The sequence below is a fragment of the Papio anubis genome, chromosome 8, assembly GCF_008728515.1.
Source record: "Papio anubis isolate 15944 chromosome 8, Panubis1.0, whole genome shotgun sequence".
Lineage (NCBI taxonomy): Eukaryota > Metazoa > Chordata > Mammalia > Primates > Cercopithecidae > Papio > Papio anubis.
The window spans coordinates 23415882-23428872 of record NC_044983.1 but is presented as its reverse complement, the minus strand read 5'-3'; the positions used below and the strand labels follow the sequence as shown (position 1 = coordinate 23428872).

General features: G+C 43.8%; 1 protein-coding gene across 8 annotated transcripts in view; it reads right to left on the bottom strand.

Annotated features, from left to right (window-relative positions):
• Positions 1 to 12991, bottom strand: part of DOCK5 (dedicator of cytokinesis 5) — a 235651-nt gene that overhangs the window by 163387 nt on the left and 59273 nt on the right. Inside the window, exon 1 of one of the 8 annotated variants that reach the window (XM_031669444.1) lies at positions 982 to 1139. The exons of the other annotated variants lie outside the window; for them this stretch is intronic. Coding sequence (XP_031525304.1) covers positions 982 to 988 — 7 coding nt within the window. The 5' untranslated portion in view covers positions 989 to 1139. Of the gene's footprint in view, positions 1 to 981; positions 1140 to 12991 lie in introns of those variants that run through there. 8 annotated transcript variants of the gene reach the window in all.

The following is a 12991-nucleotide window of genomic DNA, read 5'->3' as shown; positions in this document are numbered from 1 at the left end:
GGGTGAAACAGAATGGGTGTACTGAAGCACAGAGTTAATATTTATGACGCAGAAGTCTCCTTATATGCTTAAAATTTTTTAGTAGCCTTTAATTTTAGGTCCACAGCAAAACTGAGCAGAAGGTACAGAAAGTTATCATATACCTCTTGTATCCTGACAAGACATCCCTGCTATCAACATACCCCACCAGAGTGGTACATTTGTTACAATCAAACCTACACTGACACATTATTATCACCCAAAGTCCATAGGTTACATTGGGGTCCACCGTTGGTGTTGTACGTTCTGTGGGTATGGACAAATGTATAATGACATGATTCCACCATTACAGTATCATACAGAGTAGATTTACTGCCCTAAAAATTCTCTGTGCTCTACCTGTTCATCCCTCCTTCCCTCTAACCCCTGGCAACCACGAATCTTTTTACCATCTCCATAGTTTTTCCTTATCCAGAATGTCATATAGCTGGAGTCATATGGATTGACTCTTTTTACTTAGTAACATGCACAGCTATGTCTTTTCATGGCTTGACAACTCATTTCCTTTTAGCGCTGAATAATATTCCATTGTCTGGATGCACCGCTTTGTTTATCCATTCACCTACTGAAGGACATCTTGTTTACTCCCACATTTTGGCAATTATGAATAAAGCTGCTGCAAACATCTATGTGCATGCTTTTGTGTGGGTATAAGTTTTCAACTCCTTTGGGTAAATTCTAAGGACAGAAATCGCTGCATCGTGTGATAAGAGTGTGTTTAGCTTTCTAAGACGCTAACAAACTGTCTCCCAAAGTGGCTGTACCATTTTACATTCCCATCAGCAATGAATGAGAGTTCCTGTTGCTCTACATCCTTGTCAGCATCTGGTGTTGTCAGTGTTCTGGAGTTTGGCCGTTTTAATAGGTGCATAGTAGTATCTCATTGCTTTAATTTTCAATTCACTAATGATATACGATGCTGAATATCTTTTCACAACTTACATGTCATGTGGATATATATCTTCCTTGGTGAGGTTTCTCTGAAGGTCTTTGCCCATGTTTTAAGTGGGTTGTTTTCTTATTGTTGGGTTTTAAAGCTCTTTACATGTTTTAGATAATAGTCCTTTATCAAATGTCTTTTTTTTTTTTTTTTTTTTGAGATGGAGTCTCACTTTGTTGCCAGGCTGGAGTGCAGTGGCGCGATCTCGGCTCACTGTAACCTTCGCCTCCTGGGTTCAAGCAATTCTCCTGCCTCAGCCTCCCAAGTAGCTGGGACTATAGGCGCCTGCCACCACGCCTGGATAAGTTTTGGTACTTTTAGTAGATATGGGGTTTCACCATGCTGGCCAGGACGGTCTCTATCTCTTGACCTCATGATCCACACGCCTCGGCCTCCCAAAGTGCTTGGATTACAGGCATGAGCCACCGTGCCCGGCCTCAAATTTCTCTTTTACAAAGATTTTCTCCCAAACTGTGGCTTAACTTCTCATTCTCTTGACATTATCTTTTGCAGAGCATAAGTTTTAAATTTTAATAAAGTCCAGTTTATCACTTATTTCTTTCATATAACTGTGTCTTCAGTGTTATATCTAAAAGTTACCCCCATATCCAAAGTCATTTATATTTCTCCATGTTATTATATTCTAAGAGTTTTATACCTTTATATTTTACATTTAGGTCTAGAATTCATTTTGACTTATTTTTTGTCAAGGGTGAAAGGTCTGTGTCTAAATTCTTATTTCAGCGTGTGGTTGTCAGGTTGTTCCAGCACGATTTGTTAAAAAGACTATCTTTTCTCTATTGTATTGCCTTTGTTCCTTTGTCAAAGGTCAGCTGACTCTATTTGTGTGGGCCTATTTGTGAGCTCTCTATTCTGTTCAGAGATCTGTTTGTCTAGTGTTCTGCCAAAACCACAGTTTTGATTACTACAGCTTTATAGTAAGTTGTGAAATCAGGTAGTGTCAGTCCTCCGACTTTGTTCTTCAACTTCATGTTGGTTGTTCTGAGTCCTTTGCCTCTCCACATAACTTTAGACTCCATCTGTCAATACCAACAAAATAACTGTCTGAGATTTTAATTGGGATTGCATTGAATCTATAAATCAACTTCAGAAGAACTGACACTTTGACATTGAGTCTCCCTACCCATGAACATGGAACGGCTTCCATTTATTTAGTATTCCGAATTCTTTCATTAATATATATGCTTTTAAAGATATGACTCTTATATTACTATAGACAAAACAGAGGCATATATTTAACATTTTTTTCCAGATATAAGCAAGAGGAGAAACATCTTATGATCATTTGCCCTCAATCAATTTTAAACCTTCCTCTAAGGCTTTCCCCTTACAGTAATCCTTAACTGAGGCTTAGCCAGCCCAACAGTGATGTTATGTGGAGATAACCTAACACATTTTTTAAAAAATAAAGGTTATGCACCAAATAATGTGAATGGTCCAGCAATCGGGGTGTGAAGTCAGCTGTGAGCGGGTATGTGTGTGCATGGGATGAAAGGACTCTGCTCCCGTTTCAACCCCTTGATCCAACCAAGATCTGTTGCAGTCCAAAATCTGTGCAATGCTAAAAGCTCCTGGGAACATTCCTCCAGAGTACTCCCAAAAGCATCTTTGCTTTCACTGTGTTTGCCTCCTTAGGTGCATGGGAGCTGCCCAAATAGGTAATTCCAAGTACTTAGTCATGCCAGAATAACTAAATGAAGATACCACTCAGGAAACAGTTCTGAACTCTACAGTAGAAAATTCCATATATGCCTATACCTGAATCATGCATATTTTTAAAGATGGAATTTTAGGGTTGGTCATGGTGGTTCATGCCTGCAATCCCAGCACTCTGGGAGGCCAAAGTGGGCAGATCACATGAGGCCAGGAGTTTGAGGCCAGCCTAGCCAATATGACAAAACCATGTCTCTACTAAAAATTAGCTGGGTGTGGTGACATGTGCCTGTAATCCCAGCTGCTCAGGTGGCTGAGGCATGAAAATCGCTTGAACCCAGGAGGCAGAGGTTGTAGTGAGCAAGACTGCATCACTGCACTCCAGCCTGGGAGACAGAGTGACACTCTGTCTCAATAAAATAAATAAAGATGGAATTTTAGAAGCGTATTGAAACATACCTGAAAAGGAAAAATAGGAGAAGGCATTCCCTTTTTTTAAAGATTAAGTCTGGATAAGACTTTTCACTGACACTCCTTTTAATTAATTTCTCTGGTAAACACCCTCCTGCTGCCACACATATCTTTTGAAAAACACATCTCAGGAACATATGTCACCAGCAGTAGTAGCTAACAAGCTGTACTTAAGGTAAAGGTCAAACAGATGTGGGAAGTGACCAAGCACACTCAACAAAATGCCACATGGCCTTATCTGCTTTCCAGGCGAATGCCAAAATGTTTGCACGCAGTGTCATAAAATCTAAGCTGTTAGGCTCACTGCCATTTATGTATGTGAAAGGCAGTGTATCTGTACCTAGATCATGGAGACTGTATAGATTTTGAATTACAATAAACTTTCAATTACTTTAATTAGTGGGTAACAAAAGTAAATGAAAGTTACAAATACCTTGGATGCCCCTATTGAAGCTTATATCCAGTAAACTTTTACACGTTCTATTAAGAATTGATTTTTAACAGCAATTTTGAATCTTTTGTCTCTCTCTTCACTTCTAACCACTGTGCATGGATGACCAAGTAGAGAATGACCAAGTAGAAAGGAAGAACAATAAAGAGATTTCAGTGTTACAAAATTAATTGTCATAGAGCATAGCAGAATATGACCATCAGACATTCTCAAAACCTTAGATACCATACTGTCTCATAATCCAGTGCAGGGTTCCTATTACCACATCTCTAAAGCATGATTATTGAGCCTCTGCTTGAAAAAATCTTTTAAAAGCACTTTTTTTTTTTTTTTTTTTTTTTTTTGAGGTAAGTCTTGCTTTGTCGCCCAGGTTGGAGTGCAATGGCATGATCTCAGCTCACTGCAACCTCTGCCCTCCGGGTTCAAGAAATTCTTGTGCCTCAGTCTCCTAAGTAGCTGGGATTACGGGTGTACACCACCACACCCGCTAATTTTTTAGTCTTTTTCTCTTTTTTTGCTAACCCTCCCCATTTCCCCCACCCCATGACAGGCCCCAGTATGTGATATTCCCCACCCTGTGTCTAAGTGTTCTCATTGTTCAGTTCCCACCTATGAGTGAGAACATGTGGTGTTTGGTTTTCTATCCTTGCGACAGTTTGCTCAAAATGATGGTTTCAAGCTTCATCCATGTACCTACAAAAGACATGAACTCATCCTTTTTTATGGCTGCACAGTATTCCACGGTGTACATGTGCCACACTTTCTTAATCCAGTCTATCACTGATGGACATCTGGGTTGGTTCCAAGTCTTTGCTATTGTGAATAGTGCCACAATAAACCTACGTGTGCATGTGTCTTATAGCAGTGTGATTTATAATCCTTTGGGTATACACCCAGTAAAGGGATGATTGGGTCAAATGGTATTTTCACTTCTAGATCCTTGAGGAATTGCCACACTGTCTTCCACAATGGTTGAACTAGTTTTCAGTCCCACCAACAGTGTAAAAGTGTTCCTATTTCTCCACATCCTCTCCAGCAACTGTTGTTTCCTGATGTTTTAATGATCGCCATTCTAACTGGTATGAGATGGTATCTCATTGTGGTTTTGATTTGCATTTCTCTGATGGCCAGTGATGATGAGCATTTATTAGAGACAGGGTTCTGCCACATTGGCCAGACTGGTCTGAAACTCCTGGCCTCCTGTGGTCTGCCCGCCTCAGCCTCCTAAAGTACTGGGATTGTAGGCGTGAGCCACTGCGCCTGGCCCACTCTCTTCTTTTTTATATCTCTGTTAGAAAGTTTTAGCAAACATGCAGACAAAATTCATTGACATGTTACTTACCTGTCGTAACTCTGCCCGCTGTCCCTCCTCACAAAGGTCTGCTTTACAAAGATGAGATTTAAAACACATACAGCTCAAGTCTTAATCCATTTTTACTCCTTTTCATATTAGAGGGGAGTAGATTTTTTGATTAGAATTCATTCAAAAACTGGCCTCCTTCTATACAGAAGAAATAACATGGGTATTCTGGGGAACTCCTGTACATATACAAACACTTCTTTTTGTTTCTTTTAACTTTTCAGGCTTGCCTATGTCCTCTGGTTCCAGTCCAAGCACTTGTGCTATCCTTTGTGTCTTTACAAATTGCCCTGAAATAATACAAAACTGTGTGCTGTGCCTGCCTCTGTACAGCTCAGCTCACCTTTGAGACATCTCATTGTGTTTGTTCCAACAGCAGTCAATTGTGTTGTATTTACCCCAGAAATCACTGCTAACACCAGCACACCAGCCACCCTTTCTCACGAGCTTGTGAGTGGTTTATGGAGCAGAAGAAGAGTTAATCGATGGATATGAATTAAACCCAGGAAACCAGCACTAGAGGAACCTCAGACCCCAGGCCTAAAACCACTTGTGACTGGAGCGAGGTTAATCATAGGAGAGGGGAGCTCCATGGTAACAGGATGCTGAAACCTGACACGTACAAGGTACTATGCACTTTTCAAAGCACTTACATTTGATCACGCTCTATTCAAAAAGTGACTCCAATTTAGATGAAATGTCCTTGTCACAAAGACAGCTGCAATGTCTTGCCCAGGGACAGTCAACCTAGACAAGGACGAAAGCATCTAACCTACAGTAGTCTTCCTTCTCCCTCTCCATCGCTGCCCTCCACCTCTGGCCTCTGCAGTATTGCCCTCTTCTCCCTATAGCATTTGTTAAGCACATGTCTGAATTGTTTTGTTTACTTACTTTGTTTGCTTGTTTTTGCCTATCCCTCCAATGTAAACCCTACGAGAGCAGGAACTTGCATTTTGTCACTCAAGAGACCACAGAGTACCCAGAACATCTCTCATGCTCAATACATGTACTTGTCACATACTTGGTGCTCAGCAAATAATGTTGAATGAATAAATGACCTCATGGCCGGGCATCTCCAAAAGTCAGTGCACTTTCTGCCATGGATCTGGGGTGGAAAGGAACGTTCACAGTAATAAACAGCTACCTCGCTGCCAAATACATTCCACAGTAAAAGAAGCAAAGACACAGAAATGACTGTGGGCAGGCCAGTGCCAAAGACGAAGAAAGGCAAGAACGCTTGCTTCAGTCCTTAAGGAATTCTGTTTCCTGATAAACTCTCTGAAGACAAATAATTCCTGGAGACCTGCAATGGATGAGCAGTAGATAGCTTCTCAGTCAGTTCTGCTTCTTTCCTTCATTTAGTAACGAAAGAAGTTCAGGGGCAAGGCCAGAGAGTCAAATGAGTGAGAAAAGATAATGGATAGAAGCTCGCTCATCTGGACTCTGGTCACTTGTTTTGGAGCCAAAGCTCAATCAGTCTGACAGTTCCTCAAAAGATTAAACATTGAGTTACCCTATGACCCAGCAATTCCACTCCTAGGTACCTACCCAAGACAGATGAAAACATATGTCCACATAAAAACTTGCATGCAAATGTTCGCAGCAGCATTATTCACAGTAGCTGAAACATCTAAACAACCCAAATGTCCATCAACTGATGAATGAATAAAATATAATGTACCTACACAATACGTTATTACTCAGCAATGAAAAGAGATAAAGTTGGGCCGGGTGCAGTGGCTCATGCCTGTAATCCTAACACTTTGGGACACTTGGCCCTTGGGAGGCCAAGGCAGGAGAACCGCCTGAGCCCAGGATTTCAAGACCAACCTCAGCAACATAGTGAGACCCTGTCTCTACAAAGAATAAAAATTTAGCTGGGTATAGCGGTGTGCACCTGTAGTCCCGGCTACCTGGGAGGCTGGAGTAGGAGGATTCCTTGAGACCAGGAGGTCAAGGCTACAGTGAGCTGTGATCATGCCACTGCACTCCAGTCTGAGCAACAGAGCAAGACCCTGTCTCTTTAAAAAAAAAAAAAAAAAAAAAAAAGAGAGCAAGCAAGAAAGAAGATGTCCTGATGCTAAATGAAGGCAGCCAGTCACAAAAGACCACATATTGTGTGATTCCACTTATATGAAATGAATTTGAAGCTGCCTAGAGCCAGGGGAGGCATAACTACCAATGGGTACAGACCTTCTTTACAGGATGATGAAAGTGTTCTGAAAGTAAATAGTGATATTTGCCCAACCCTCTGCACAGTGAACTTAGTAAATATCCATCGAATTGTATACTTTAAATAAGTAAATTGAGTGGTATTTGAATTACATTTCAAGAAAACTGTCGTTTAAAAACAAACGAAAAAACCCACAAGGCCAGGCACAATGGCTCACGCCTGTAATCCCTACACTCTGGGAGGCTGAGGTGGAAGGATCACTAAAGGCCAGGAGTTCCAGACCAGCTGGAGCAACACAGCAAGGCTTCATAAAAACATTAGCTGGGCATGGTGGCATGTACCAGTAGTCTCAGCTACTCAAGAGGCTGACGCAGGAGCATCCCTTGAGCCCAAGAGGTCAAGGCTAGAGTGAGCTATTATCATGCCACTGCATTCCAGCCTGGGGGACAGCAAGACCCTGTCTCTAAAAAAAAGATAAATAGATAAAATAAAAACAAAAACTTCAGCAATGACTAAATCCTCCTATAGTCGCAGAGGACCGAAAAACATTAGCATCCCCTGTATTTCCCTCACAGAGAAGGAACAGCATCTCTGCCTTGTAATATTCAGGGTTTTGTGGAGGTGACCCCTGACCCCCTTACTCTCTACACCAGCTTGCCTTGGTCTCCTATTTTATCTTCATCATTCAATAGATAGTTGCTGAGCACCCGCCGTATACCAGGAGCTAGGGAGGCACAGGCTCTGCAGATGAAGGAGGAGCAAGCTTTGCCTTCAACGAGCCAATACTTTCTGAAATTTTTCATCCAACCACACAGCAGGAAAGAGAAAAAGGAGAATCAAAAATAGTATTCTGTCCTGGGCGGTGGGCAGAAAAAAAATTTTCATGTCTGGGTGGATTCATGTCCACGCTGGAAAAACACACACAGATCTGGAATGCAGACATCTGGAGGGCAGGGTGGGGCAGGGTGCAGAGGGAGCACCCCAAAGTCAGCTCCGACAGGAAGCTGGAAGACACAAATCCCAGGGCCACAATACAGTGCCAGTGTCACCCTTCAGTTCTGCCCAGCAGGACTGTTGATGTTTTCATTTTGTTTATTTTTCTAAAGTTAAGAGGGACGAGGAGAGGAGGGGTAGGAGACAAGTGATTACTCAGCATTCCCATCGCATTTCATGTTTGCAAAGTACTTTCCTGCCCTTGCCTTGAGCTGCCTTAAATAATAAAGGAATTTGAGAATCCAGCCAAGAACTCTAAGTGCTTAGCAGATACAAGGACCTATCACGGGGCATCTGGCAAGGTAGGCACGATTTTAAAAAGTAATCCCAGAAAATAAACATTATTGAAAAACATAATCCAATATAGTAATCTCTCTGTCAAGCTGACCTGCCACTTGGTGGTTAATGAACTTGGTAAGCTCACGATGCAGACTCGAGTGTTCTCAGTCTCCCTCCCCTTCACACCTTAACATGTGCTTACTTCTAAAAAACAGGCACTGACATCCTTTGAGAGGAAAAAGTTCTATGGCTGATGCAGCAAAAATGTTATGGTAGCAATTAAGAAGAGCAGTTTCTTGCTGGCAGGACTACAGCATCTGGACCATCGTAACTGAGGAAATTAACCATTTTTGTATGACTGTCAAATGGGCCAGCACATCCTACAAGCATATCATAGTGTGAGCTGTAATATACTAGAAGCACTGTGGGTTTTGGACTGTTTGGACTCAAGTGCATGGTATTTGAAATGAATGTAAATGTGTTTATATTTATATTCAACTAAGCTCAGTGACCCCCTTAGCTTGGTCCACACAGATGCTGTCTTGAGGAATGTTCATTGATCAACTGGAGAACTCTCGGTAAAGCGTAAACAGTCAGCACGCTTAAAAATACTTTCCTTTTTTCTTTTTGAGACAGGGTCTCACTCTGTTGCCCAGGCTGGAGTGCAGTGGTATGGTCAGCTCACTACAGCCTCTGCCTCCCAGGGTCAAGCAATCCTCCCACCTTAGCCTTCCAAGTAGCTGAAACCATAGGTGCATGCCACCACGCTTGGCTAATTTTTTAAATTTTTTGCAGAAACGGGGTCTCACTATTTTGCCCAGGTTGGTCTTGAATTCCAGGCCTCACGGGATCCTCCCATCTCAGCCTACCAAAGTGCTGCGATTACAGGAGTGAGCCACCACCTTCATCCTTAAAATTACTATTGATATGAACCCTAACAGGACAAAGTGCTTCAATTAACTACTTCTTAGAAATATGCTGAGGTCATATAAAAGTGAAAAAAGAATTTGAAGAAATTCTGGGCCAGGTGCTATGGCTCATGCCTATAATCCCAACACTTTGGAAGGCTGAGGCAGGAGGATCATTTGAGGCCAGGAGTTTGAGATCAGCCTGAGCAACTTGGTGAGACCTCGTTAACTGGGCATGGTGGCACATGCCTATAATCCCAGCTACTTGGGAGGCTGAGGCAAGAGGATAGCTTGGGCCCAGGAGCTCAAGGCTGCAGTGAGTTTTTTTTTTTTTGAGACGGAGTCTTGCTCTGTTGCCCAGGCTGGAGTGCAGTGGCGCAATCTCGGCTCACTGCAAGCTCCGCCTCCCGGGTTCACGCCATTCTCCTGCCTCAGCCTCCCGAGTAGCTGGGACTACAGGCGCCCGCCACTGCGCCCGGCTAATTTTTTCTATTTTTAGTAGAGACGGGGTTTCACCATGGTCTCGATCTCCTGACCTTGTGATCCGCCCGCCTCGGCCTCCCAAAGTGTTGGGATTACAGGCGTGAGCCACCGCGCCCGGCCCGGCTGCAGTGAGTTTTGATCACACCACTGTACTCCAGCTAGGGTGACAGAGCAAGGCCCTGTCTCAAAGAAAAAAAACCCAAAAAACAAAAGACATTACCTACTTAATTTCAGACCAAGTCGCCATTCTTCCCTCCCACACTCTGTAGGACAATTAGAAAAGCTTGACAAAACAACACACACAAATAAATACATACACCGCTCCCCCGCCCCCGCCACACACACACACACACACACACACACACACACACACACACACGAACTAACACGGCAGTGAAGAATTACCAGGTCAAAATCTGAAAAAGACCAAAACCTAAAAAGACCAGCCCAGCATCTGGGCCTGCTTTCTGCTTGGGGCATCCATCTGCTGATTGAAGAAAGAATTCCTGGCCGGGCGCGGTGGCTCAAGCCTGCAATCTCAGCACTTTGGGAGGCCAAGACGGGCGGATCATGAGGTCAGGAGATCAAGACCATCCTGGTTAACCGGGTGAAACCCCGTTTCTACTAAAAAATACAAAATATTGGCCGGCGAGGTGGCGGGCGCCTGTAGTCCCAGCTACTCGGGAGGCTAAGGCAGGAGAATGGCCTAAACCCGGGAGGCGGAGCTTGCAGTGAGCCGAGATCGCGCCACTGCACTCCAGCCTGGGCGACACAGCGAGACTCCGTCTCAAAAAAAAAAAAAAAAAGAAAGAACTCCTGACCAGGTGCGGTGGCTCATGCCTATAATCCCAACGCTTTGGGAGGCCAAGGCGGGCGGATCACCTGAGGTCAGGAGCTGGCCAGGAGACCAGCCTGGCCAACATGGGGAAACCCCGTCTCTACTAAAAATACAAAACTTAGCCCTGTGTGGTGGCGGGTGCCTGTAATCCCAGCTACTCGGGAGGCTTATGCAAGACAATCACTTGAACTCGGGAGGCGGAGCTTGCAGTGAGCCGAGATTGAGCCACTGCACTCCAGCCTGGGGGACAGAGCGGGACTCTGTCTCCAAAACACGTAACAAAACAATACAAAGAAAGAAAGGATTCCTGAGTGGCTGAGAAGCTGAGCAGCATTTTTAACGGCCTTGTGGAGCCAGGAGGACAAAAACTGAAGCCCTGGGACTTGCCAGTGAGTTGGCTGCAATTTTACACAACACAGAGTAAGACACAGTATGTTACTACCGATTAAGACAATGGTAAAGGTTTAATAAATACGAATTAAAAGTTAGAACTGTTTAACACAACAATTCTAAAATAGCAGGCACCTAAAAACAAGTCTCAGAATACATAAAGCAAACAGCTGATATCACTGTAAAGACACACAAACTACAATCATGGTGGAAGAGTTAACACAGTTTTATCAATAACAGAAAAAGCAGAAAAAAAAGTTAGCATACAGCAAACCTGAAAAATGACTCAGAAATTAGAACCTAATTATCATATATAGAACTTTGCCGCCAGGCATGGTGGTTCACACCTGTAATCTCAGCACTTGGGGAGGTCAAGATGGGGCTATCACCTGAGCTCGGGAGTTCAAGACCAGCCTGGCCAACATGGTGAAACCCCGTCTCTACTAAAAATACAAAAATTAGCGACGTGTGATGACGTACACCTGTAATCTCAGCTACTCAGGAAGCTGAGGCATGATAACCGCTTGAACCCGGGAGGCAGAGGTTGCAGTGAGCTGAGATCGTGCCACTGCCTCCAGCCTGGATGACAGAGTGAGATTCTGTCTCAAGAAAAAAAAAAGAACTTTACACCCAGTCATCCTTAAATATACATTCTTTCCAAGCCCACATGGAAGAGTTAGAAAAACTGAACACACGCTTTTTACCCGCACAATAGGAAAATGTGCATCCATTGAGGCTAGACAAAGTGAATTGACCTGGCCTCCTGACAAAAGAGGTATGAGCTGATAAGATTGGAAGAGCTGTGGTTTCCATAAGCAAAGGATTCTGGAAAAGATAAGGTTACTGCCCTAGTGTCTTGGAGACTTTGAACTGATGCTTGGCTGGGCCTGAGACGGTGAGAATAAGCAGTAGAGAGAGAAAGGGAGGAGTTCACACAGCCCTCTCTGTCTTCTCTCTGCCCCTGGGAGCTACACGATTACACTGAGCTGTGTGGAAGGGAAAAGGATAATGTGAAACCCCAGCTCTCTGCCAAAAACTGAAGGGAGGCAGCAGTAATAGCAGAGTCTTCCATGCAACCAGGCAGATAATTTAGCTCTTCTATGGCCAAATCCTGCTTCCTTTCCTCCTGCCTTCCCATCTCCTCTTTCTCATCCTGTGTCATCCTGTTCCACCCTAGGAACCTGCATGGGGTTCTAGCGGACCATCTCTGCCATTTCACCATCACAGGGGTTTACATGGGGGCTACACCTGGAAAATGCATGGTCCCTGTCAAATCTGCCTAACTTCCACCTCATTTGTACCCTAACCTTCTGAGAGAATAACTGGACCATAGAAGTTGTTCTTGGTTTGGTCCTCAACTTCAGTGGCCTGGCTATGCTTTTGTTGTGCTCTGGAGGTTTGGATTAAAAATGTGGCTATATAGAGGAAGACTTCTAGGATTTAGAGAACCTGAGCTGAAGTTGGAAGCCTGCAGTGGAGTGGGTACGGACATGACCAGTGCTTTGCAGACAAATAGGCAGTCCTAAGTACTACCCCGCAGCCCTCTAACAGATTAACGGAACCACGGCCCTAGTCTGACCTAGTTGAAGGAAATATACAATCAGGCTTTCTGGACCTGCTGCAGTCCTGACCTAATTTTCTAAAAGAATCTCAGCAACACCAGAAAGACTCTCCCTCATTTCTCCCCCAACCTGGGAACATTTAGTGCTGAATAGAAACAGACCCTTAATCAGCAGTGCTTCCTTTGAGCTACTGCCAGCCCAACGTCCCAAGTGTCTCCTCGCGAGCCAGCTGTGTTGCTGATCCTTCTGTGCCCAAGTGGCCTGGCCACACCAGCGCCCTTCACATATGCATGAGCTTTCACTCTGGTGTCTGTGCAGGTTTGTGCTCATGTATTCAGCTGGCGGTTTTGAAATCACTCTGTTCAAAATTGTGTCACCCAAGTACTTCCTGAATTTTTACTAGCACTGTTTCAGGAAGTCAAGCATGTTG